This window comes from Podarcis filfolensis (assembly GCF_964270895.1).
Source record: "Podarcis filfolensis genome assembly, chromosome: 5".
In the NCBI taxonomy this organism is placed as follows: domain Eukaryota; kingdom Metazoa; phylum Chordata; class Lepidosauria; order Squamata; family Lacertidae; genus Podarcis; species Podarcis filfolensis.
The window spans coordinates 13,763,553-13,790,366 of record NC_139608.1 but is presented as its reverse complement, the minus strand read 5'-3'; the positions used below and the strand labels follow the sequence as shown (position 1 = coordinate 13,790,366).

The 26,814-nt window shown below is 46.1% G+C and overlaps 1 protein-coding gene and 1 long non-coding RNA gene across 2 annotated transcripts in view; both read right to left on the bottom strand.

The window, feature by feature from the left end:
* Positions 1-26,814, bottom strand: part of LOC310762476 — a 531,937-nt gene that overhangs the window by 210,833 nt on the left and 294,290 nt on the right. The gene's annotated exons all lie outside the window — the stretch shown is intronic.
* SPATA16 (spermatogenesis associated 16) overlaps positions 1-26,814 on the bottom strand; it is a 163,248-nt gene that overhangs the window by 104,014 nt on the left and 32,420 nt on the right. The window contains exon 3 of the mRNA XM_083613339.1: positions 17,116-17,261. Within this exon, the coding sequence (XP_083469465.1) occupies positions 17,116-17,261 (146 nt within the window). The remainder of the gene's footprint in view (positions 1-17,115; positions 17,262-26,814) is intronic.

Genomic DNA, 26,814 nt, shown 5'->3' with positions numbered 1-26,814 from the left:
ACCACTGTCCCCCTCAGGAAGCTGCAATTATCACAGCAGCTTAATAACCATCCCCTCTTCCCTGGGAACTCTTGGAACTGTAGCTCACAAAAACGCCCATCAAATTCATCTCTCACACAAAAGAATAATAATGCTGAGGGCTGTATTCTACTAAAAATTCTGGCGGCACAAAGTTTTTGCTTGTACAGTGGGACTCTCACCCCCCCAAGCATGTACCCTGTGCTCCAGAGGCTTGGGAGTGCCCCTAAGACATATTCAGGGGTGTGTATGACAAGAGGAGGGACGCGGGTGGCGCTGTGATCTGAACCACTGAGCCTAGGGCTTGCCGATCTGAGGGTCGGCGGTTCAAACCCCCGCAACAGGGTGAGCTCCCGTTGCTGGGCCCCTGCTCCTGTTAACCCAACAGTTTGAAAGCACGTCAAAGTGCAAGTAGATAAATAGGTACCGTTCCAGCGGGAAGGTAAACGGCATTTCCATGCGCTGCTCTGGTTTCGCCAGAAGCGGCTTAGTCATGCTGGCCACATGACCTGGAAAAACTGCGGACAAACGCCAGCTCCCTCGGCCACTAAAGCGAGATGAGCGCCGCAACCCCAGAGTCGTTCGCGACCAGACTTAACTGTCAGGGGTCCTTTACCTTTACCTTTTTATGACAAGAGGAGAAGGAGGGGAACATTTTGTTGTGCAAACAGAAATAGCTGCACTGACGGAATGATTGCCACAGTGTTATGTTGGATTCTACCCTGACAACACCAAGTGTAAAGACTCACAAAACGTACATGGAAACCACATACTAAGGGGGCAGAAGGAAGAGCAAATGGGTCTGTGTGTTGGCTGGGCTGCTCATGCTGGAATGGGTCATTTATTTAACCTCAGTTGAATTGTCACCAATATTTTTTGGCCACTCGGATGTATTTTGCACGCTCACAATATTTGCAACACCATCGGTGGGATGGAGGGAAGAAATCTGTTCGTAATTGCAAACAGATTAATCTGCCCTCCATCTCTGGATTCATTAACTATGGAAGAGAACAGGGAGATTGTTTCCTCTGATGCTCTCCCTCCCCTGCCCTGTTCGCAAAATAAAAAAGGAGCTTGTTTTTGAGCCTCTGGTTCAACATCCTGAATTACTCCCAATACAGACGGACAGGTTTTGCTTTCCCCTGTCTTGTTCACATAGTACATAGCTGTCTGATTTCCCAACAGAATAAGGACTAATTTCTTGACTAGCCAAATCTTGCTAATGTCTTTATAGCTGTTGTCATTTCGGAGAGGAGACGTATCATTGCTTTTTGTGAAACCTGTTTGCGTTTGCTTTAATCTTTCCGCTGTAGCTATAATTTCTACTCCTTCGGGGCAAAAATGAGAAAGTGAAGTACCCCCCTCCAAATATAGTAAGCCAGACCACTCTTTCACAGAGAGATCAGCACCGATGGGTGTGTGTATTGCTCTTCTTAATTCAGCAGGGACAACCTCGAATCTATGGATGCCGCTGTAATCCAATAGGTTTGATCTGTGACCCAGATATTATGGTCCCTCTGCAGCAGACAATTATCTCAAATCCTCTTCATATCCAATCCAATCCTTTCCAGTTTACTTTCCATGCCAGGTAAACATTCTTGCTGGCTGCATGTTTGAATTTGTGCGTGATTGTAATTAGCACATTCTATTTTTACAAAATTTAAAAAGGAGACACGTGTTTGTGTGCTTGTGTGATCAAAGGGGGAGGATGAATCCCAATGAAAATTACTGCTCCTGTGCCCATCAACAAGCTGCTATTTTGCTGGGAAGGAAGCCTCTGTTGGTGCAAATGGTTTATTGCATATCTTATTTTACTGTTTTATTGTAGGTTTTTATAGTAAACTGTTGCATCTCTTCTGATAAATAGCAGGGGATAGATACACAAAGCCACCAAGCAAGCTTTGGTAATTTTTCCTAGGGAGAGGCATTAGTCTACGAGCATAAACAAGTTTTTTAAAAAATGGGGAATAGAAAGGAAAGACCTTGTTTAGGGAAGTTTTTAATGTTTGATGTTTCATTGTGTTTTTAATGTTGCATTGGGAGCTGCCCAGAGTGGCTGGGGAAATCCAGCCAGATGGGCGGGGTATAAATAAAATAATAATAATAATAATAATAATAATAATAATAATAATAATAATTATTATTATTATTATTATTATTACCTGTGGGGAAGCAGTGGTGGTGGAACATCCAGGCAAACATCTCTAGATCAGTGGTGGGCAACGAGGTACCCTCCAAATGTTTTGGACTACAATTCCTCTCAGCCTCAGGCAGCGCAGCCAGTGGTGAAGAATGATGGGAGTTGTAGTCCACAACATCTGGAGAGCACCACGTTCGCTAGCCCTGCTCTATAATATTTTGTGTGACTTGGAAAGTGCCAAATTTAGCCATTTCACAGTGGAACAAGGCTTTAAACTACTTGAAGAAAGGATGTTGTCTGATGGGATGTTTCCTCTACCTGTTAGGTAAAGCTACCCAGTTTTGCTCATATCGACACTTTTACCTGACATAGCACCTGAAACTAGGTCTCACCTCTGTTGGTACAAAGATTTCCTAGCATATTTTTGTCAGTGCCTAAAAATGGCCCAGAGTGCTTCCTGGACTGTAGTGACTCAGCAGTCCTTTCTCATACTAATTCATTGTTTACTGGAAGGTCCCAGGCTGCCTGAGGCCTCCATACATAGTTGTATCCAGGTGTGAGAGTCAGTCAGTCTTTCTTTTCTTTTCAAGCTATGCAGTTCACTGGTGTCTCTCTGTAACTGCTTTTTGAACTATGCACCCAGCCAGGGATCTGGCCGTGGACTTGCAACCCCTATGCTTATTCAAATGCTTCAGTAAAGCAGATTTGCTGATGGAGTGAGCTGTTCATGTGATTCATTTCTGCCAGCTCTCTGCTGAGTTACTCTGCTGAACTCTTTACATGCCCTGGGGCCTGAGAGACCAGGCATGCATACCAGGAAAGTCCTGGGGGGCGTCAGGACTCTGATCCTGACCATTTTTATTTCCGCTTTCCTCCTATCTAAGGATGGAGACGAACCTGAGTAACAGCTGGTTTTTGTAAACCCAAAGCAGGGAATCGGACATTGTTATGTTTCACTTTCTCAACAGGTACCTCAAAGATCCTCCTCTGAATGTCTGTTACGTTCTCCTACATTCTGCCTTAGGCTTTTTTTATCAAACTCGGTGACTTTATCAACAGCTGACCTTTCTCTCTCTCTCTCCCATCCCCATGTTTTCCATCTAGACAGATGAAGAGTTTGGGAGAATCTGGAAGTCTCAATGCTACTTTGTGATATTTTGGTTGGTCCAATAAAAGTACTGTCCTAATATTGATTGTGGGTCTCCCCCGCCCTAGAAAATGACAACTCCTTCATGCCCTAGATTCTATAAGACGAAGTACACTGTAGGTTGAGAATGTGGTTGCCGTTAAAACCGTGTTTATGGAAGACAATCTTACTCGGCTACGAGTGATCACCAAAGAAGAAGAAGAAGCCACTGTAGCTGAGTCTAAACCACTCAGTAATTGTAGACTTATTTTGCATTTAGGTAAAAACAACAAACAACAACAAAAACAACATACACACAAACCCTACTGTTTCCCAATAATTCCTTAAAAGGTAAAGGGACCCCTGACCATTAAGTCCAGTCATGGCCGACTCTGGGGTTGCGGCGCTTATCTCGCTTTATTGGCCAAGGGAGCCGGTGTACTGCTTCCGGGTTATGTGGCCAGCATGACTAAGCCGCTTCTGGCAAACCAGAGCAGCGCACGGAAACGCCATTTACCTTCCTGCCAGAGCGGTACCTATTTATCTACTTGCACTTTGACGTGCTTTCGAACTGCTAGGTGGGCAGGAGCTAGGTGGGCAGGAGCAAAAGGAACTCATCCCGTCACAGGGATTTGAACCACTGACCTTCTGATTGGCAAGTCCTAGGCTCTGTGGTTTAACCCACAGTGCCACTCGCTTCCCTAATAATTCCTTACACTCTCATTAATTTGCACTCATTATTGTTAATGCATAGTAATGTTACATGGAACAAGCAGTGGTAAGAGACAGTGAGAGAGACGCAGACTCTGTGATGTAGAAAATAACTTGCATAAAAAAGTATTAGGAATGCACCTAATAAATTTTGACAATGTCCTTAGGTGCATTACTTTAGCACTGTGTGGAAACTCTACTTTGTCAAAGGCTATTTCAGCCTCAGAAATAATATAAAATAAGGGGCCAAAATTAGGTTTTAATCCTGTAGCACTTATGTGTTAAACTCAATGAAACTCAACTTCTAATCAAACATGTATAAGCTTCGGTTGTACAGTATAGCTCCCTACTTGCATTAATGTCAGTGGGAGAAAGGTAGGCACCTGCGGATCTCTCCCATGAAGTCAGCGGGATGCATGTACTTAACCCCGGCTGGATCGGGACCAGTTTGTTTTAACTTGGAAGCTTAAGGAAGCTGCTGTTTGGGGTTAAGACTCCACATCTGGATCTTATTACCTCTGGAAGCACTGAATTCAGGATGCAATCAGTCCTGCTCCAGATGCAATGGAGGCGTGCTGACTCATTGTTTTGTACCCGACCTGATGTTTCCCCTCTGTTTCCAGAGAAGGATCTATCCATTAACAGAGACAGCAGAACAGTCTTCCCTGATCATAATTTCTCTGTCTACAAGCGTTGCAATTTTTAATGCAAAATTGATCAGCAAACCATTTCCACCCAAAACCATGGGAACAGACTGATCTGGATATACGCTCTTCCCTGTAGATTGTGACCTTGATCAGTATAAATCTTATAACAGCTCTTTGTATAAAGCATACTTTTGTTTATGAAAACTACCACTCTTCCTCCCTTTTATATATAAAAAAATCTATGTGAAGAGTAATATCCTTCACAGAATTTATTTCATGCTGATTTACATTCTTGGATGCTTGTTATAATTGGTTTACAGAAGATACAATTTCTGGGTTTTCTTTTTCTGCTATTTCTTTCCTTGATTTATGACTCCTGTCCTTTTTCTTGGAAGATTTAAGTAACAAACATTGATATGTGTTATCTATTTGTTGGATTAAATATGGATCCTGCACTACGCAGAGATTGCAGGGGTACACACCATGTTAAAGGTAGGAAATAAATGTCAAAGTAGGAGCAGCTGTGAAACATTTGCCCAGTTCTGTCTCTAGACAGGATTGTAAAAGGGACTGCACCAAATTATTGATTGGGAGGGGGTACACATTTGCATATTTTTAGATTGTTATAAAAGGTTTTTGGTTTTATAATATATTTAGTTTTATTCTATTGTTTTATCACTTATATGATTGCCACCCATTATTATTATTATTTTTATTATTTTTATTATTATTATTATTATTATTATTATTATTATTTCCAGTGAACACCCCACTGAAAGCAATGAAGCACAGATAGATTAACCCTCAACTTGGAAGTGCCATAACTCAGTGATAGAGCATGTAAGTAAAGGTAAAGGGACCCCTGACCATGAAGTCCAGTCGTGGCTGACTCTGGGGTTGCGGCGCTCATCTCGCTTTATTGGCCGAGGGAGCCGGCGTACAGCTTCCGGGTCATGTGGCCAGCGTGACTAAGCCGCTTCTGGCGAACCAGAGCAGCGCACGGAAACGCCGTTTACCTTCCCGCTGGAGCAGTACCTATTGATCTACTTGCACTTTGACGTGCTTTCGAACTGCTAGGTTGGCAGGAGCAGGGACCGAGCAACGGGAGCTCGCCCCGTTGCGGGGATTCAAACCGCCAACGTTCTGATCAGCAAGTCCTAGGCTCTGTGGTTTAACCCACAGCGCCACCCGCGTCCCTATTTTTATGCAGAAGTTCTCAGGTTTGGTCCCTGGAGAGCCATTGCTAGTTCATGCAGACAGTATTGAGGTAGGTCAGGGGTCAGCAAACTTTTTCAACAGGGAGCCGATCCACCGTCTCTCAGACCTTCTGGGGGGCTGGACTATATTTTGAAAAAAATACTGAATGAATTCCTATGCCCCACAAATAATCCAGAGATGCATTTTAAATAAAAGCACACATTCTACTCATGTAAAAACACCAGGCAGGCCCCACAAATAACCCAGAGATGCATTTTAAATAAAATGACCCATTCTACTCATGTGAAACCTTATGATTCCTGGACCATCCACAGGCTGGATTGAGAAGGTGACTGGGCCGGATCCGGTCCCCGGGCCTCAGTTTGCCTACCCACGAGGTAGGTGGACCATACAATCTGACCTGGGGTAAAGTCCTATAGGTGCTTCAGTGCAGATCTGATTTGTGAAGTGTTTCCACTCGATTGGGGCAATTCTGGTTCATGGTTTCATCATATACTAAATATAGATATTTGGTAACTTAGATCCCTGACACTACAGCCTGTTTTAAAACAGACTTGCAGGCTGCTGTTCACCATGATCCAAAGAGCGCCTTTACACAGGGACACTCACGGGCACATTTGCAGGGGGGCTATATGAAGCAGTTGCTTCAACCAGTGGACTCCAGAGGGAGTGCTGTTTTCTCGTCTCCAGTATCTACTTCTACATACAATGAGCTTCCGGGGGCTATTTTAATCATGGACCTGTTAAGGGAGAAAGAGTTAACCATCCTCAACCAGGGGTGCCAACTTGAATGAAATATCACGGGGGCCCAGTGTTAAGTTGTGGGTGAACATATCAGACGACACAGCGATTCTTCAAACAGCTCTTGTTTATTCACAGGCCAGAACAGAACTGAACTGAAGGGTTCAGTCAGCCTGCTTATATAGAGCTCCAGTACAATGTAACTGTAACAATTGTCTAAAACTATCCAATCACTGAACGTCACTTTTGATCCCTTATTTGCATAACTATCCACAGTATCCCCCTGCTGGCCCAGGGTGAGAACTTCAGTACATAACACCCAGGTAAGCCCTGCGCCGCATAATCGATCACATGACACGGTGCACGCACACCATTTGAATGGCAATGTCCATCAACTTTGCGGGGGCCCAGCTCCCTCAAATATTTTTTTTTTGTGGGGGCCGAAGCTCCCACGGCCCCTAGGAGTTGGCTCCTATGCCTCAAATCTTCCTGCAGTTGCTTAAAAAAAACACAAACAGACGCCAGGAGATCTCCTGCGTGGTGTGTAGGTTGCCAAAACAACAGCACAAGTGAATCAAAGTTGTAGAGCAACATTCATATGATGCTCAGAACCAGCCTCATTCCTTTCATATGTGCCAGAAGTTGCAGTGTATCTCTCTCTCGAGGCTTCCTTAAAGGTTTGAGGCTTCTTTCCAGGCTATTTTGAGACGAGGTGAAAAACTCTGCCTCTTAGATTAGGGTGAGCAACAGAAAGGCAAAACAGCACGGCAAGGTTATGGAGGCTGTTAATTGACTCCTCAGACCTCCACTGCTTTGCCATCTGGCATAATTCAAAACTGCCTTCTGCAACAAAACAGAAGATCTCACTTCATTGTTACTAGGATCTTTACGGCCTCGGCCCAGTGTACCTGAAGGAGCGTCTCCACCCCCATCGTTCAGCCCGGACACTGAGGTCCAGCTCCGAGTGTCTTCTGGCAGTTCCCTCCCTGTGAGAAGTGAGGTTACAGGGAAGCAGGCAGAGGGCCTTCTCGGTAGTGGCGCCCGCCCTATGGAATGCCCTCCCATCAGATGTCAAGGAAATAAACAACTGTCTGACTTTTAGAAGACATCTGAAGGCAGCCCTGTTTAGGGAAGCTTTTAATGTTTAATAGGCTATTGTGTTACAAAATTCTGTTGAAAGCCGCCCAGAGTGACTGGGGAAACCCAGCCAGATGGATGGGGTATAAATAAATCATCATCATCATCATCATCATCATCATCATCATCATCATCATTGTCATCATTATCATCCCTATCTTCTGTCCACTGAGCCCTACTGACACCAGGACCCAACACTGTATTTCTCTCTCTCTCTCTCTCTCTCTCTCTCTCTCTGCCTTTGACAAGGGAGATCTAGTACTTCCCATGGCCCACCCTGTGGAACGCCCTCCCATCAGATGTCAAGGAAATAAACAACTGTCTGACTTTTAGAAGATATATGAAGCCCTATTTAGGGAAGTTTTTAATGTCTGATGTTTTATTGTGTTTTTAATATTCTCTTGGGAGCTCCCCAGGGTGGCTGTGGAAACCCATTCAGATGGGAAGGGTATAAATAATGAATTGTTATTATTATTATTATTATTATTATTATTATTATTATTATTCATGCCATCTCTCTCCATGCCCTAATGCCTGAGCCAGGGGTGTCAGCTCATGGAGGACAAGCTGTTCTGAGCTCCCCCAATATCCTTTGGTAGAGGGGTGGGGCCCCCCAATGTTGAGGGGACGGAGGAGGCCGAGTGAGGAGCTAAGTGTGGTTTCAGCGGCTGGCCAGCTCCTCCACCTCCTACCGTGAAAGGAGGCCGAGCGTGAGAGAGGAGGAGCCGCCCACCATTGAAGCCACACTGTGCTTGGTTCAGCGCTTGGCCTCCTCCTGAAGATGCAATATTTTGTTTGTGACATCACATGGGCATGTTGCGTAGGGCGATGTGGGGACCCCTCATTTTTTGGCACAAGTTGGCGCCTCTGGCCTGAGCCAAAAGAACTGGACTCCTGGTAAAGAAGTCACTGTTATGACTTTAAGAGCTGTGTGTTTGAAAGGAAAACCCTTTACCACCAGCTTTCACCAATGCTCATGGAATTCACCCTCCCCCAAATGCTAAACCAAACCAATCTGTTTACAATTTCTTCTGTTGAAATAAAACCGAACAAAAATAACTTTGCACATTTTTTTATTAAGAAAATACCAATTAGCTACATTATTGTTTAACAATTGGTGCCTGCGTTTAATCCCACCCCATGACACCTTTCCCCTTGTGTGTGTTTCTTTTTTAATATTTTAAGCCTGCCAACAAGGACTATCTTGGCTTGAACTGTTTGTAAGTAAGCCACTCTGGGCGCCTTTTTGGCCAAGGAGTGGGGTATAAATGCTCTAAACAAATAATGAATAATAGTGTCTCCGAACTGCCTTCGAAGAATGAATCCAGTTTGCTCTTGATTAAGAGCTTCCAAATGTGTTCAGGACTTGCAAGATACACAGGAGAAATAAGGAATCACCCAGCTAATCATAAACAGAAAATGAAGATTTGAATCTGCCTTGTGCCATAGTTGTTACCTAACCTCCCTAAAGCTGTAATGAGAGTTAAGACTCAACAGAAATTACTTAAAAAAAAAATTTTTTTTACATAATGGATGGTTCAAGGGCTATTTATAGTTTGAATTCTCAGGATAATTTATTTATCCTTTCTCTTTTCTTTAGGGAAAAAATACAGCTATTGATTATGCTTCAGCTTCTGCCTGTGCTAATTGTATCCCAGAATATTTTCATATTGAAGCGCTGCATGTATCTGCTCCTGGTGACCCGCTTTGAGTAATGTGGCAGGCTTACGGACGGCAGATTTACTCTGCCTTGTAAATTGGCTTTAATTATTGTGAGTTTGGCTATCGTCCCCTGGCATTACCCACCTTTCCTCTTATGCCCTCAAAATGGGCAAGCAACTGGTCCATGCTTATCTCTTTGGCGGTGTTACAGAGGCTCGTCTATATATAAATACGTGATTGTCAGCTCCATTATAGAATGTAAGCACACCTGGATCCAGAGCAGAGCAGCTGCCAAAGCAGTTCTCCTATCCATGTCACTGGATGGCCCCATGTACATGCAAACTTGAGCACTGTTTACTTAAGCCACTTCCGACCTCGGGAGGAGGTGGTGTTGTGGGCTTCACACCCCCAACATGTGCGCGGAGGCTGTCTTACAGGCCCCGCGTGATCTGGGGAATCCTCGGGCCACGTCATCCCCGGACCAGCCAATTGGCTTAGGGGGTATGGCTTGCCCCATATAAGGCAGGTGCGGCCCTGGGATCTCCCTCCTTGTCCCGCTCAGCTGCCTGGTTTCCCACCCACCCGCCCTTCAAGGTTTCCTTCTGACCTTGCTATGGACTTCGGTTGGTCGCCGTCAAAGGGCCTGGTAGGAATTTTTTCCACTTGGCAAATTGGCACCGGCCATTTGGTTTTTCGCCTACCTCATAGCAAATTGTCACAACTTCCCTGGTTTTGGCGGTTAGGCATTGGTAGGGGTATTGTTATGTGGATGTTTTGGGGGGAGGAGCGCCATCACCTCCCCCAAATATTGAAGAGTACTCCGGTAAAGGATTCCAGGGTGCGTGGCCTCATCAGAAGCCTATGGAGGTCAGGGCCTAAAGTGCGACCCCTAGCGGTGACCCCGGGGGAGTCCCTAGTTGATGTGCATCAGCAGGGCTCCCCCTGCTGGTGTTAACCCTTCCCAGTCTTCATGCAAGCAGGCTGAAGCCAGATAGTCGGATAGGACCAATGCCTAAGCCAATACTGCTCTTTACCTGTAACCAATAAAGTTGTGGCCAATTTTAGCCCATTAACCTAAAATAATGGTGTCATGTGTTGCTATTTCCGCTAGTGGAAGGCGGGAACTTGTCACGCAATAAATTGGACCTGCAACAAAATGTTGCAGTGTGGAGTGCTTTTGTTCAGGGTTCCAGCCGGCCATGCCATCTTCCAAAGTACTCCATGCTATTCCTTTTCCCTGATAGTTTTCCATTCCTCCAGGAGTCTTTTGTGGCCACTGAGTATGCTCAGCCCTTAGTAGGCTGTTCTTTTTATTTCCCTTCTGTAGAGTTATTTCTACCCCCTGCTTCCAAAGTTGCTTGTACGCTTGCAGATCTTGCCTCCCTCCCTCTTGTATGGGTGGTGGATGGGCCCTGCACTGATTTGCATATGTAAGTATTGAAATTCGGAGAACCACGTTATAGGTACAGTCGTACCTTGGTTCTTGAACGGAATCCGTTCCGGAAGTCCGTTTGACTTCCGAAAACATCCGAAAACTGAGGCATGGCTTCCGATTGGCTGCAGGAGCTTCCTGCACTCAACCGGAAGCCACGGAAGCCGCGTTGGACGTTCGGCTTCCCAAAAATGTTCGCGAACCAGAAAACTCACATCCGGGTTTGCAGCGTTCATGAGCCAAAACATTTGAGTCGCAAGGCCTTTAAGTACCAAGGTACAACTGTACTTGGAAAGATTTATACACCACTTTCCAAAATGGCTTACAGCTTTAGCATGGAACCATGGCAAAACACAAAAGTAGTATAAAATACGCAAGAAAAGACAAGGCAGGTAGGGCTGGGGGAGCCTGAATATGTTCAGGTGTTCTATCTCTTTGCAGGAGTGAGGAGATGAATAGCATTGCATGCCAACTCAGTCCCCGCATCATCAAAAGCAGCTTCCAGGGGTGGAGTGGCGACACTAGCTTCTTCCTGGCACTTCCGCTAGTATGTTTGCACCATGGTGACCTCCTTGCTGCCTTAGCCCTCTCCATTCCAGCAAGCAACAGCGACCCAACCGCCAGGAAGCTGGCGTAGCAGTTTTGCCCCACCTGGTGAGTCACTTCTGCCTGTTATGTTGGTCTAGCTCCATGGGTTAGGGCTAAAATCTGCACTGGGAAGCTGGCTCTAGTTGTGCAAGATGTCAGGAATGTAACAGAGGTACTGGGGCTAGCAAACACGTCCTCACTCTCCCTAATGGGAAACAGGTGAGGAGGAAATGCCTGTTCAGAGAATATGCCATGCGGAAAAGGATTAAACTCTCCCTCCCCATCTCCAGAAAGGGATGTGGGTGGCGCTGTGGGTTAAACCACAGAGCCTAGGACTTGCTGATCAGAAGGTCGGCGGTTTGAATCCCCGCAAAGGGGTGAGCTCCCATCGCTTGGTCTCAGCTCCTGCCAACCTAGCAGTTCGAAGCACATCAAAGTGCAAGTAGATAAATAGGTACCGCTCCGGCAGGAAGGTAAACGGCGTTTCTGTGCGCTGCTTTGGTTCGCCAGAAGCGGCTTAGTCATGCTGGCCACATGACCCGGAAGCTGTACGCCAGCTCCCTCAGCCAGTAAAGCGAGATGAGCGCCGCAACCCCAGAGTCGGTCACGACTGGACCTAATGGTCAGGGGTCCCTTTACCTTTTACCCCATCTCCAGAGATTCTGCTTGGACCCTCATGCAGCAGATATATCTCTATATCAGTATCTGTTAAAGTTGCCATATTTCAAAAAGTGAAAATCTGTACACAAAAGTTTTTGGCCAAATTGGTCGAGCTTTTTAACGTTTTTGAGCTATTATTAAGGAAGTTCCAAACGTATATCATTATCACTATCTATATCCACAACATGCAAGCTAATGTCTAGTTTGTCTCTAAAAGTGAACATTTTCAGGAGCAAGAGTGAACTGTTCCTCTCAGTTTGCTTTGGAAAAACAACAAGCTTTGATAAATACTGCACTAACTGCAGTGGATGGTAAACGGATAATGAATTGAAAGGAGGGGAAAATAAGTGAACGATTAATTGTAATGAATGGAAAATGTAATAGATAAAAGTGTGTTATATAATCCAGCAGGAAAGAGCGAAACTGGAAACGCCAGGGAGGAAGGGTGAACTTACAAAAATTCTTCTAGATTTGTATTAAATTTGAAGTTAAATTGTTAAAAATCTTTGAGACGCAATAAAAATTAATTGGCAAGAAAGAGAGAAACTGTGCTAAAATCTCAAGGTAGTACTGTCTCGTAGGCGTGGGAATGACCTTCCAAGGACCACATGCCACTGATGGGCGGAGCCAGAGGAAGAAATGGGTGGGGCAATGGATGTAAATTTTACCTTTGTACAGTAGTTCCTACAATAGGAATACATTTTCACACCTCTCTCCACCCTCCATTCAGTCAGACATCATCCTAGTTTAAGGGTACATCCCAGCCAGTCATAAATACCCTAGGAGGTGTGGCCTGGGATGAGTACTAAGCACCAAGTAGAGAGGCCCGGCGTGCCACATTTGGTCCCCAGACATTAGGTTCCTGATCTCTGCTGAAAGGGCACCTCCCCATGCTAACAGTAGGTTTTTAATGCTGGATTTTATCACGTTAAAAACTGTATTAATGCATGCAATGGGCTATTATTCTTGCCTTGTACAAAAGCTGCCACAAATATATACATAATTGTTATGCATTACGTTCATTATGCAAACATTATCATCTGGAAAGTTGGTCACCCAACTACAGATAAGTTAATAAAAGGGTTGCTTGAGTAATTTGTGCAATATTTTGTGTCCCAGTAATTAAGAAACAATGACCAACTTAAGGCGGCCATTCGTCTTCCAGAAGGTCCTTTGCCTAAGAGAATGAAGAAAGTTTTAACCCCTGTCCCGAGCCTCGTGTAATTGCTTTGTTGACCTGCCCCTGGTCTCTCGCACAAGCAGCTGGAACTTTAGCTTGTTAAGAGTACCGAGAGTTGTTAGGAGACCCCCTCACAGAGCTACAATTCCCAGAGTTCCCTGGGAAGAAGGACTGATCGTTAAACTGCTCTGGGAAGTGTAGCTCTGTGAAGGGAAGAGGGGTCTTCTATTTCTTTAAAAATACATTTTTCAGATTTTGAATATATAGTGAATGCTCGGGTTGCGAACATGATCCGTGTGGGATGCACATTCGCAAACTGCAGCGGCGCGTCTGCACAAGTGCAGGTTGTGATTTGGCGCGTCTGCGCATGCGCAAAGTGCGATTAAGCGCTTCTGCGCATGCGCGACTGCTGAAACCCGGAAGTAACCCATTCCAGTACTTCCAGGCTTCAGCGGTCCGTAACCCGAAAAAAGGCAACCTGAAGCATCTGTAACCCGAGGTATGACTGTATAAGGTGTGACCGGAAAGTTCGGTGAATGGTCACAGAAATCAGATAGCGAGAAATATTCGAACACACATACCGTATTTTTCGCCCTATAGGACACACTTCCCCCCCTCCAAAAATGAAGGGAAAATGTGTGTGCATCCTATGGGGCGAATGCAGGCTTTTGCTGAAGCCTGGAGCGCGAGAGGGGTCAGTGCGCACTGACCCCTCTCGCACTCCAGGCTTCAGGAAGCTCTCCGCAAGCCTTGGGAGCTCCGCGGGCGTTCCCGTTGGCTCCCAAGGCTTGCGGATAGCAGCCTGCATCTCGAAGCCTGGGGCGACAAGCTGGGGGGACAGCGGGGAGGCCGAGCGCCGCCATCCCGCTGTCCCCCGACCTGATTTGGAGGCTGGCGGTGGGGAGAAGCCCGCTTCTCCCCGCCGCCAGCCCCACAAGCTCGGGGGACAGCAGGGAGGCGGAGCGCTGCCATCCCGCTGTTCCCCGACCTGGTTTGGGCTTCAGGCAGATATCTGCAAGCCGTGGGAGCCCGGCGGGAAGTAGCACCAGTCTTCCAAGGCTTGCGGAGAGCTGCCTGTTCTGGGGGCTGGGGTGGGGGAAGCTCGGGCTTCCCCCGCCCCAGCCCTGTGCCTGGGGGGGGGGGAATATTTTTTTTCTTTATTCCCCCCCCAAAAAAAACTAGGTGCGCCTTATGGGCCGGTGCGCCCTATGGGGCGAAAAATACGGTACCTTACAGGCCTTCAAAGTAGGCGCCTTCTGATACAATGCACCATTGACAACATTTGTGGAACTGTTGGAAACTTCTGGAAAAGTCCTCTTTTTGTACTGCTTTCAGTTCCCTCGTCACAGCAGCTTGTGAAATGTTGGAAAATCTGTGCCCTTTCAGTGCAGATTTCAGTTTTGGAAAAAGAAAGAAATCTGGTGGGGCCAGATTGGGAAAATATGGAGGGTGGGACGACTCAGTAACCTCATTAACGATTTTACGTGGAATATGCAATTCTTCCGCCATCATTCAGATGGACAAAAGCTGATCCAGCATCATGACCTGTGTCGACATTTGCCGCCGTTCTGCTCGTTGACAGTCTGCCAGACTGAGCATCATCTTCGATGGTTTGCCGCCCTTCACGGAAATGCTTAAACCATTCACACACTGTCTTTCGAGTTACAGCTCCATCTCCGTACACAATCGTGAGCATTTCGTGGGTTTCTGATGCCGATTTACCCAATTTGAAGCAGAATTTCATATTGACTCTCTGCTCCATTTTCAACTGCAACACACTGCACTATTAACAGCTACTAAATGCCACTGCATGAACGTAGGCCTGTCAACAAATGCCGAGACACATGTGCCTATGTGTGACGTTACCATATGAGAGAGTGCTGGAGGTGAAATAGTTAAACAGGTTACCCAGTCAGAACCCAGGGGGTGGAGTCAGAGGGACGATAAAACCAGCTCTGGGAGGGGCAAAGGGAGGAGTTTGTTGGGGAGTTGGTTGGAGTGGGAGTGAATTGGAATAGAGTTTGTGGGGAGGTTGAGTTAGTGTAGTGAAATAAACTGAGTCAGGAATAGTTAGGGACTAGGAAGACAAGTAAATATCTGAGAGGTGGTTTAGTGAGGGAGAGCAGGTAGCGGAAGTTATAGGTCTGGATAGGCACCCCATGATTGTAATTGACCGATACCGTTTATGAAACCACACACTTGTTAAACTGCAATAAATAAACAAAAGTTTATATTCCAATGTTAGCCCTGACTGGACTCAGTATTGTACCAGGTAGGGCCTGGGTGGTGGCACAGGGATCAATAGACCAGGGGTCTGCAACCTTTAAGACAAAAAGAGCCACTTGGACCCGTTTCCGAAGAAAAAAAAACTGGGAGCCGCAAAACTCGTCATTATGAAAATAACTTTTTTGTCACTTTTTGTATTATTTCTTTGTTTGACCCCTCAGAATTACTCCTCCTCATAGAAATAAACGTTAAATTAACAAGTTACCTTTTTTTGTGTGTGTGTTCTTCACTCCCCTTCAAAACAGTGACCAGCGTACATGCCCCCTTTCAATGCAGTGACCAGCGTACATGCCCCTTACAATGTAGTGGGCGGGCGGGCGGGCGGGCGGGAAGGTGACGTCGGGACGGTGCGTGACTAACGCACGCACCGCCCCCATAAGACGTCACAGCCAGTACAGCGCCCGCCATAGTGGGGAGTGTCGGGGCGCACAATGCGCCTCCTCCCCTCGCTAGTATCCGCCCTGGAGCCGCGGCAAAGGTGTAAAAGAGCCACATGCGGCTCCGGAGCCGCGGGTTGCAGACCCCTGCAATAGATGGTGAAACGTCCAGGGACCCTGTGTGATAGCCACACTATGTTAGCTGAGATACAGGAGAACTCCTTCCACATATCTCCACATACAGGAGTGATTCACCCTACTTTGTGGTCACACCTTGTACATCATACATTTTCCAAAACAAAACACCGCCCCCCAAACCCCACCACTTCCCTCAGGACTTCCCAGTCCACCCCCTGCATGGCATTCTAATCAAACCCTCTTTTGCTGCATATCCTTTTTGGGAAGAGGGGTCTTCTAAATTAACTCTCAGCGTCCTTAACAAGCTGCACTTTCCAGGATTCTTTGAATGAAGCCATGACCGTTAATGTTCCATCATGTATTGTACTTTAATACTGGTGCAGGATCCTTTACTGCATCTGAATCAGGGAACGGGCTAATTTATGGGGTGCAGGAGAGGCTGTGTGGCACACACACCCCTCACTCCTCCAGCATCTTGGCACAGTCCCCCACCCTTCAGCTTCCACTGCCTAAGGCACCTGGTACACTTTGCCCAATGGTATGGCCGGCCCTGTCTTATCAGTGGGGATGATTGGCATCCCTATCAAGGTTCTGTGCTGCATGGATAAGTCTCTGTCTTCTTTCCCAGTACTACTGTACTTCCTTTGCCGCTGCCACAATTGTTGGCGGGAGCGTCTTGGGAAGGGCAGAAAAATTTGCCGAGGGGGCGGGGAATCAAACCCCTGCACTGGGGGCTAACATACATAGCATTTCAGGCTAAAACCCTATTTTCCAGAGCCTGTTGATTTCAGAGGGGACAAACACAAGGGACTAGGTGCGGATTTACAAGGTTAGAGGCTCATGCAAGGAGACTGACGTGGCTGGAAGCTAACAGGCAGGTAATGTAGTTGCCATAGCACCTCCACTTTCTGGACCACAGGATCAAGCATGAACTCTTGAACATGCTTTCTTTGTGCAAGACTGATTTGTGTTCCTGTGTTTACAACATAAGCGCTCAAAAGCCTTCTCTGGGAAGATCGCATCAAAATGTCTCTCCCCCCCCTTCCGTTCTTACCTGTGCGAATGATTCAGAGCGAGGTCGGGCTTCCTCATCTTCAAGTAGCAGATTACAAGCTTTGTTTCAATAAAACTGGCAATACTTGAGATGTCTTTTGGAGAGGCTTCAAAGGGCTTCCCTAAAGCTGCACCTTTGCTGCAAAGCTTGCGAGAAATAACAACAACACCCACTTACTGGCGGTACAAAACCGTGTGACAAGTACATTACATAGCTCGACGAAAAGCAGAATAATCAAAGCAGGGTGGTGTTCAAAGCACTCTGCACCCGTCAATGTATTGCAGGCTTACAACACCCCTGGATGATGGTAGGCCAGTATTTCATTGCAGCTGTGGGGAGGAACTGAGGGCTGAGAGACTGAGTTCATGGTAGGGGCAACAAGTGAAGCAGGGTGGGATTTTTGGTTCATCCACAGCAGCAGTCTAAGCAATTGTCCTTCTTTATCTGTCCTCGCCAGATTAGTTGTTTGTTTTATTTATTTAGTTAATTTTATTTATACCCGGCCCTCCCTGGCCAAGACCGGGCTCAGGGCGGCTAACATCAAGTATAAAAACAATTGATTAAAATACAACTTAAAAACAGGATTAAAATACAACTTAAAATGCAGCCTCATTTCAGTGGAAGCCCAGATCAAAAACTGTTTTGGGGGGAGAAGAAGTCAAATCTTCACCAAGGCCAACTATCCAGACTGATCCTACGTGGGCCAGAGAAAAGCCAGGGAAGTCTCCAAATAGGGGTTCCATCACAGAAGGTAAAGGAAAGAGGGGGAGGGGATCAGGCTGATTCCAAGCCAAAGGCCAGGCGGAACAACTCTGTCTTACAGGCCCTGAGGAAAGAAATCAGATCCCGCAGGGTCCTGGTCTCATGAGACAGAGCGTTCCACCAGGCCGGAGCCAGTGTTGAAAAGGCCCTGGCTCTGGTTGAAGCTAATCTAACTTCCTTAGGGCCCGGGACCACTAGGGCGTTGCTATTTATGGACCTTAAGGTCCTCTGCGGGGCATACCAGGAGAGGCGGTCCCGTAGGTATGAGGGTCCTAGTCCACAAAAGTTATGAAAAGTTTGCATATATTCAGGGCTGGTCCACCCATGAGGCAGCCTGAGGCAGACACCTCAGATATCAGAATCCCACTGAGGCACCAGCTATTGGAGAAGTGGTAGCTTCAGAGCCGGTGGCGGCTTCCAGTGAAATCTCATGAGATCTTGTGCACTTTGCAAGATCTCACGAGAGTTCTGCGAGATCTTGGTGGAAGCCACCATCTCTGCTGGCTTCATGGGGGCTGCTGCGTGACCCAGGTAAGGAAGGCTTTGGCAGCAGTGGGGATGGCACCCCCCCATTCTGCCTCAGGCAGTGAAATGGGGCGGGCCTTCCCTGCATATATGTGTAAATAGAACCGTATATCCTAAAGACACCACAGTCTCTGCCAGCCTTCATTCCAAGGAAACCAAACCCTGTGTAAGCACTTTGAGCCCCTAGAGCAGGCATAGGCAAACTTGGCCCTCCAGATGTTTTGGGACTACAACTCCCATGATCCCTAGCTAACAGGACCAGTGGTCAGGGATGATGGGAATTGTTATGTACTGAAGCTCTCACCCTGGGCCAGCAGGGGGATACTGTAGATAGTTTTCACTCAGGTCCACATATGCAAATATGGGATTGAAAGTGACGTTCAGTGATTGGATAGTTACAGAAAGTGGTTACTGTTGCGTTCTAGTGGAGCTCTATATAAGCAGGCTGGCTGAACCCTTCAGTTCAGTTCTGGCCTGGCCTGTCAATAAACAAGAGCTGTTTGAAGAATCACTGTGTCGTCTGATATGTTCACTCACAACTTAACAGGAATTGTAGTCCCTAAACATCTGGAGTTTGCCTATGCCTGCCCTAGAGCCTCCCACTACTCGGAGGTGGGGGTGTGATGTAATGATACCAAGCTACATGGGCCAATGCCCTGAAAGGCAGCTCCTGTGTTCCTGGGGGTTAAAAGGTGATATTCAAAGCATCTTCCTTTCTTCTGCCCATAGGATGTGCATAATGCTTCTCCACTGCTTGACTAGTATTGAGGCTAGCTTACGTAATATGCTTAGATTGAGGTGCTATTCACTGCCCACTGTGAGAAGAGGGATATTAGAGCACATGAAGGATGATTTGAGGAGATAGATATATATATATATCCTAATACCATTTAGAATCATTTTCTCCCAATGATCAACCGAGAACCTGATTTGCATATTCCTTAGTCAGTTGGGAAAGGTTGTGACCAAAGAAATAAAAATCTCAGAATACCTTTTATGATTTCCCTTGCCCAATAATAATAGAGGAGATTCAGATTAGAAGAGGCTGCTTTAATCCATCCATCAAGAAAGCCAAGGAAGACTGTAAGTAGGAAAATAAGTGAAAGGAGGAGTAATTTCTGTTCTTAATTCTCAGTTAATGGAAGAGAATCGCGTGAAAAGTGGCCCGCTGAATGCTTTAAGGATGAAATAGGCTTGTTTTCATATTTCACTCATATTCTTCTCCCATGGAATTTAATATAGAATAATCACCTTATTACTGAATACTTTAAAAGCATTCTGAATTTCTAATGCAAGGCTAAGGTCCTCTCTCCATTTATAGGGAGCTGTTTAAGAAGCACCATGGGAAGAGAGAGAGAAAGAGGAAGGGGAAAAGTTCCCTATCTCATTTCTTTCTCATCACAGCAGTTGCAGGAGCTTCCATTGGAAAGCAAGGTGCCTGGAGAAGCTTGTATGATTCTCCACATGCAGCAAATAGTTGCTGTGGGGAGGGGGGAAGAATTAAATCAAGGAAATAGCATGTGGGAGAAAGAGCCAAACTCTCTCCCCAGGGTTGCAGGCCCATCCAATACGACAGTACTTTTATCTTTTAAAGAAGATCTATCTCTTAAAGAAGATCACAGATATCTCCCACCATCTCTGCTTGTTTGGCCCTGTGATTCCACCCCTCAGCCTCCCCCATCAGTCCCTGTTTGGCCAAGCCATAGTCGAGATTCACCACAGTTTCTTTGGATTTGGACCTCACACTAAACTGTGGTTGATTTAAAAGGGAAACTGGCTTAGTGTCATAAGCTCATGAGGCCTGTGACTGGGAGTAATCTTCACTGTGGGAAAACACTTAAAAATGGGTTCTGGAGGAAAGTTCAGCTCTACTTAGAGAAGAGGAGCCACCTTTTAAAAAACTTTTTATTTTTATTTTTTACTTTCCCTCTGAAATGTGGTCTAAATTAGGAAATATACATATTTACATATTAGACCACTGAAAGCAGATGGAAACATTGGCAGGATTTTGAATTCCTATGCCCCAGAAATAACCCACAGATGCATTTTAAATAAAAGGACACATTCTATTCATGTAAAAACACGCTGATTCCCGGACCCTCCATGGGCCGAATTTAGAAGGCGATTGGGCCAGATTTGGTCCCCTGGGCCTTAGTTTGCCTAAAGGTAAAGGGACCCCTGACCATTAGGTCCAGTCGTGGCCGACTCTGGGGTTGTGGTGCTCATCTTGCTTTATTGGCCGAGGGAGGCGGCGTACAGCTTCCGGGTCATGTGGCCAGCATGACTAAGCCGCTTCTGGCGAACCAGAGCAGTGCACGGAAATGCTGTTTACCTTCCCGCCGGAGCGGTACCTATTTATCTACTTGCACCTTGACGTGCTTTCGAACTGCTAGGTTGGCAGGAGCAGGGACCGAGCAATGGGAGCTCACCCCGTCGTGGGGATTCGAACCGCCGACCTTCTGATCGGCAAGTCCTAGGCTCTGTGGTTTAACCCACAGCACCACCCGCATCCCTTTAGTTTGCCTACCCATGTTCTATTCTTTCACCGGATGATTCTTTCATTAGCTCCCCTCCCCAAATTTTTAGGGATCCACATGACCTGAGTTGGGTTGTGCCATCCTCCAGTTTTGGCCTCAAGACAGGGCAAATGAAGTGCTTTGAAGATTTGAAATATGCTACACAAAGCTCCCGATATAATTACCTCTTTTATTTTATCCCACCTTTTCCAGGAAAAATCGCAGGCCGTTTATGACACTCCTCAGTTTCAAATCCCCATATCATCTTGTTACAGGTAAGAGACGTAAATCAGAGGGTTCATTGCTTGTAACTTTTAGCCCTGCTACCATATATATAGATATAGCCTCCAAAGCGTCTCTATAGGAAAGATGTATATGTGGCTGAAAGAGCAAGAGAATTAATTCCACACACCTCAGCGAGCACAAAGGTATTGCTGAGCTTTTTTGGGGGGGTTAATTCTTTTTGGGTAGTAATGCTTTTCTACAGACTAGACCCTGCTTCAGCGTGACAAAATATATATATCTGGGAACTGGGAAATGGCGCTGTTAAATGATGGCGGGAAGGAAGGAATCATTTAGAATCTTTACATTAAAGCCCTACCCTTTAAAATGATGTTCAGGGAAGTTTTTTAATAGTTGATGCTTTATTGTGTTTTTAACATTTTGTTGGGAGCCGCCAAGAGTGGCTGGGGCAACCCACACATAGGGTTGCCCCAGCAGCATATAAATAATAAAATTATGATAATGATGATGATGATGATGAATACAACAACAACAACCAACTTGGAGAGTGAGGTTCAGGGCTGTAATCCTCCCAGAGCCTTTGAAACAGGTAAAGCTGCTGAAAATTACATTTGAGATATTCCACACACACCCTGTCCCGATGTTCTTTGATGTGGAAGGAAAAGGATGAACTTGAATTTCAAGCGCTGGATTAGGCTCAGCATGGACTGGGGAGCCTTCCGCGTGATCCAGCCGGGCTTTTCTTGTGAAACAAAAGCCTTGTGGGATGTATCTGAGGCCATGCGGTACCATTTCAGACTTCAGGTGGAGGGTGACCAAATGTTCGAATGCTTCTCCGCATCATATACAGCCCTATCAACTTGAAGGAGAAGATCTAGTGTATTTAATCCAGCTTGCTTCTTTTGCATGAGCAAGTAAGCATTTGGTCTTCCACCTGCGTTCAGAAATGGTACAACCGCAGACAGGTTGCATGGTGAGGTCCTTTCTCAACAGGACCTGGAAGTTACTTGATGTCTGTCTTGATCTGTGCTGCCTGCAAGACATGGGGGAGAAATTTGTTCCGTTCCGATACATTTTCCAAACCAATGCGTGAACTGAAATATGGGTCTCCTTGGAAATTTGTGCTTCTCCTGATTCTCCTTTGCTGCTGCTTGCCCTGTTGCCTCTCAGCCTTCCTCCAATAATGATCGTAATATCCTGGACCAGGGACAGCCCACCATGCTGGCTACTGCTGTACCGTAGAAAAAGGAATCTCTCAAGCTAATAGCATTGCCTGTACTACTCAACCTTGCTTTGCAGGCAAAAATGACAAGAAACCGGCATGATGAGGACTAGTTAAGGTATCTGTAGAGCTGATGCACACCCCCACACATTTAAATAAATAAATAAAAATAGTGAAGAATAAGAGCAAATTGGCTTTTGGTGCTATCACTGTTCCCCGTTTGATCTTCCTTTCCTTATTTTCGAGACAACTTGGGATACGTTTTCAGCTGAGCGAGCAGAAATTCTATTTATTTATTTAAAAAAAACCCTCCGCCCTGCCTTTATTGTTAATGAGAGTTGTGTAAATAACTTCCTGTACAATGTCTCGAAATTTTCATTTCATGTTAATTCAATACTAAATCTGCATGCAGCTGCCATCCGAGAGGAGCTAAATTTACTGGCCTTTATGCGAATCGTTCTGCAATTGCTGTCATTGAGAGGTTTATTGTTTGCTATTCTCGCAGCCCTCTCAATGAGCTAGGTGGGCATTGGATGGGCTGAAAGCCTGGGATGCATGATAATGTCTCAGTCCACAAAGCCATCCCTATCTGAGCAAGTTAGGCTAAGCAGGGTGCTATTTATTTATGTATTCAAATGCATAATCTCAAAGCAGTTTACATTGGCCCCTATGTCATTAGACTGTAGAGCTGGAAGGGACCACGAGGGTCATCTAGTCCAACCCCCTTGCAATGCAGGAATATCAGCTAAAGCATCCATGACAGATGGCCATCCAACTTCTGCTTAGAAACCTCCACGGAAGGAGAGCCCACAACCTGCCGAGGGAGACCGTTCCACTGTTGAATGGCTCTTACTGTCAGAAAGTCCCTCCTGATGTTTAGTCGGAATCTCTTTTCTTGTAACTTGAAGCCATTGGTTCGAGTCCTACCCTCCAGAGTAGGAGAAAACAAGCTTGTTCTCTCTTCCATGTGACAGCCCTTGAGATATTTGAAGATGGCTATCATTTGCTGTTTAGTCGTTTAGTCGTGTCCAACTCTTCGTGACCCCATGGACCAGAGCACGCCAGGCACTCCTGTCTTCCACTGCCTCCCACAGTTTGGTCAGACTCATGTTAGTAGCTTCGAGAACACTGTCCAGCCATCTCGTCCTCTGTCATCCCCTTCTCCTTGTGCCCTCCATCTTTCCCAACATCAGGGTCTTTTCCAGGGAGTCTTCTCTTCTCATGAGGTGGCCAAAGTATTGGAGCCTCAGCTTCAGGATCTGTCCTTCCAGTGAGCACTCAGGGCTGATTTCCTTAAGAATGGATGCGTTTGATTTTATTGCAGTCCATGGGACTCTCAAGATGGCTATCATATTTCCTCTCAATTTCCTCGTTTCCAGGATAAAAATTCCCAACACCTTCAACCATTCCTCATAAGGCTTGGTTTCCAGACCCTTGATCACGATGGTTGCCCTCTTCTGATCAGGGCTTGGGGTTTGCTTCCAAAGTCACAGGGACATAGGAAACTGCCTCATACTGGTTTAGACCTCTGGCCCATTTAGCTGTGTACACTGGCCAGGAGTGGTACTCGAGGGTTTTCATACAGGGGACTTTCTTAGCTCTTACCACCTGGAGATGGTGGTGATGGCAATGATATTGATGATGAAATTTATTACCTGCCCTTCACCGGAAGGTCCTGGGGTGGGTTAAAACAATTCAAAATTCAGAATTAAAAACAGTTAAAGTGGTCACAGGAGATGCGTAGTTATGGAACAAACACACTGCATATGTTGGAGGTCAATATAAAGAGCTGCATCTTTGGCCTTTGCCGGAATCTGTACAGTGAAGAAGCCGGACAGACTTCTGTTTTTTTTTTTAAATGAAATATTTATTAGGGTTTTTCAAATTCAATACAAAAAAAATCTAAAAGAACAAAAAATGCAAAAAAATAAAAAAGAAAACATTTAAAATTTACAATTTCATATTTTCATTACCATATTTCCCAGACTTCCCCACACCTCCCTTCTTGCATTCCAATTCAATTTGTTTGTTCAACAAGTTCCTATCCCCAATTTTTAACCTTTTTATATTTAATTCATTTTTTTTAAACTTATTTTAACTTATAAACATCAATATTTGTACCTCAATACACAAATCTTTTTCCTAAAGTCGACCCTAGTTCCATTCCACGAATTTCCCAATTTTCATATTAATAACCAAACAAAAAAAAAATAAGACAGATCATAATTATACACCCTTTGGATTCTCAAACCCCACCACCCCCTTTCCCGGTTTCGATCCCCAACAAATGTCCAGTCTTAATTTTCTATCAGCCTGGAGATCTCACGTCCGAGGCTCTTAATTCTCTCTCAGTCCCTCTCTGCCGGTTTTTTTGATAGTCCTTAATATTAAACTCCAAATTTCGGAGGAGCTCTGTCTCAATAAAGTCCAAATTTCTTCCAGCCAGACCTCCATACTTAAAAGCAAGGTCCAAAAGTCCAATTGTCACCAAGACTCCAGCTTCCACTTTAATCAGATTTGTAATCCATAGATCTTCCGGTCTCCACACAAAGGAATCTCTCCATTCTTCCTTCACCAATTTAAACCAGAATTTCATCATCCGGTACTTATTTTCCTTTGTAATCATCCTGTCAGGCCTTTGGTTTGATTTCTTGTGAAGCCGGACAGACTTCTGTGGGGAATGAATTCTACAGCTTAGGGGCTGTCACAGATAATGCCTTTTCCTGAGGTTTTGTGGGAGTTGGAACTACTAAGAAGGCCCCTTCTGTTGACCTTAACACCTGGAGGGTCTATAGAGAAGAAGCTGGTCTTCCAGAGATTTGGTGCCTACTGTGATGGCCTGGGACTCGGGGTCGGACTCGGAGCCAGAGGAGTCTCAGTCTGCACCGGATCCTTTGCCTCAGGTGGCAGCTGAACCTAGTCTGGGGCCTGATTCTGAAGAGCCCCAGTCTGCACAGGTTCCCCTGCAACAAGTACCAGCTGGGCCGAGTCAGGGGCCTGAGCCTGCCCTGGCTCCAGATGCAGGGATTACCTTGTTGCCTTCAGCTGGGCAATCACTTACAGCTGCTCCACTACCAGTTGGGTCAGGAGAGGCTGAGGCGGCCTCTGGGTCTAGTAACCCACTGACATCTCCCGAGCTGCATAGACTGAGGTCTGAGAGAAGGAGAGGCCTCGCAGGAGGAGTGCTTGCCTTTGGGTGAGACAGGGAGGTGAGTCACCAGGGGATCAGGACCGGCCGTTACCCCGACAGAGATAGAAGGCTGCTGGACCCCGCCCCAGGTTATGGGAGCAACGTTGCTGTTTGCCAGAACCTGCCTGTGATCCTGTGCCTGACCTTGCCTGGTTTCCTGCCTCGTGTCCTGCCTTGGCCCTGTCGGATTGACTCCTCGCAGAACCCCTGGATTCGGGACCGGATCTGGACCGCCTTACTCAGGTTATCCCCAGGCCCAGCACACCTACGTCTTTTAGGGCTTTAGACACTAGCATGAGCATCTTGAATTGGGTACCTTCCATATGTAGAGCAAATGCTCTGTTACTAAGTTACAACCATTTCCTTAGATCAGGCATGGCCAAACTTGGCCCTCCATATGTTTTGGGACTACAATTCTCATCATCCACGACCACTGGTCCTGTTAGCTATGGATGATGGGAGTTGTAGTCCCAAAACATATGGAGGGCCGAGTTTGGCCATGCCTGCCTTAGATGCAGAGACCAGTTCCCTAGTTACTGTTCCTGAGTCCTGATTCAGAAAGCATGACTGTCAGCTCAGATGCACCTCAACCTCTGCATGCCACAGTTACTGTAGATGCAGCTCAGACATCCGTGAGTAAAGTCAGCAGCACTGCACTACTCAGGTGAACAAACAAGCCAGTTGCGTGATTAGATTCTTGTGCAACCGAGCTGGTGCCTAGGCTGTATGGTTTGGTTCTGTCACCTTCTTTGTGGTATGTTCACGCAGAAGTCGGGTCCAGTGAGTTCAAGCAAACTCATTATGGAGACAGGGTCAAGAGACAGATGTAACATTTGTAGAACAGAAGGGCTGATTTGGAAGCTTTCTGTATAAGCACATCTGTATTCTCTCCAGAGCTGAGTTCGGGGGAGGGGGGAATAAAAAGCTCTGCCCATTAGTTATGAGAGTCATTCGTGGGCAGCTCTGACTAGCCCATCACCAGCAGACCTCCCTGATATCTCTGTCACCGCCTTGCAACTACTGTTTATTTTCTGCAGAAGCGGAAGGATGGGGGTGGGTGGGAAATGAACAAATAAATGCACAGGTGGTCCTTAATTTAAAAAACAAAACAGGGCAGGCAGTTTGAGCAAAACTGATGGACGGACTGACTTGACACCTGTTGTGCAAGTTGGAAGCTGGATGTGAAGATTGTGCAGTACAATTGCTGTAAATCAACGGGTAGGGAAACCCCAGGCTTGGAG